The sequence below is a fragment of the Cynoglossus semilaevis genome, chromosome 9 (genome assembly GCF_000523025.1).
Source record: "Cynoglossus semilaevis isolate Cse_v1.0 chromosome 9, Cse_v1.0, whole genome shotgun sequence".
Taxonomy (NCBI): Eukaryota; Metazoa; Chordata; class Actinopteri; order Pleuronectiformes; family Cynoglossidae; genus Cynoglossus; species Cynoglossus semilaevis.
Window position 1 is genome coordinate 3,733,847 of NC_024315.1, and position 1,028 is coordinate 3,734,874.

The 1,028-nt window shown below is 41.2% G+C and overlaps 1 protein-coding gene across 1 annotated transcript in view; it reads left to right on the forward strand.

Annotated features, from left to right (window-relative positions):
• Positions 1–1,028, forward strand: part of cacna1ib (calcium voltage-gated channel subunit alpha1 Ib) — a 136,423-nt gene that overhangs the window by 102,040 nt on the left and 33,355 nt on the right. Inside the window, 2 exon segments of the mRNA XM_025058458.1 lie at positions 548–671; positions 915–983. Of these exon segments, the coding sequence (XP_024914226.1) occupies positions 548–671; positions 915–983 (193 nt within the window).

A 1,028-nucleotide genomic window follows, 5' to 3' on the forward strand; every position in this document is an offset into this window, starting at 1 on the left:
AAGGAAAGAACGAAAAAAAAAAACTGTGGAGTTGTGCTTCCACACTCTGCTCTTTAAGGCTGGCAGTGAGATTGGAGAGAACGGTTTCACTCCGGGGCTGATGGTCTCCTCCGTGTGATTCACGAGTTGACCACTAGAACGTACTTCTGTTGTTTGGAGTGGTGTGAGTCTGAGTTCAGTGGGAACAAGTTTGATTTGAAACAAAGAGACAAATGTGTGTTAATCTACTGACCAATGAGCATCCACAAGGTAATTATGGTCTGTCCTGAAACAGTTGATCTACTCAGGAGTGAGAATTGACCAAAATGTGGTTCAAGCTGGGGGTCTCGTAACTGATCTGATCATGTTGCTGATGAATATATATAAATGAAATGACATCATTTTAAAGCCTAGAGACCCAGATTTTTCATGTTACTCCTTTGAACGTTGCGTCACGGGGAAACTTGTCTTTGTGAACAAATCCAGAGGAAAGACAGAGTTGTCCTTCTCTCTGCTGACTCTGAAGACGTCCTCCATCTGTTTTGTCTTTGCTAACGTGTCTCCTCAGGTTCAGACTCCTCTGCCAGTCCATCATCGCCCATAAGCTGTTTGACTACGTGGTCCTGGTTTTCATCTTTCTCAACTGCATCACAGTGGCCCTGGAGAGGCCCAGAATTTTACAGGGAAGCTTGGTAATCATTTGTTTTTCCTCTTCAACACATATTGTTGAACAGATTTGGTTTTTTTTTCCCCGCCTGGGTTAAAGAATAATCAAAAACACCATAATTCACTCAACACTTTGTGAAAATACCAATTCACAACTCCGTCTGAAATGACACACTTCAAATCAGATTAAAATTTTTCTATTTTATTTTTTATTATTTATACGCCATTGTTGATGACACAGACTGATAAAAACATTTTGATTCTTACAGGAACGGCTGCTTCTGACCATTTCCAACTACGTCTTCACGGCTATTTTTGTAGCTGAGATGACAGTCAAGGTAGGAAGACGGTTCTCTCTCCTCTTCTGTTCGTTCTCGACTCTT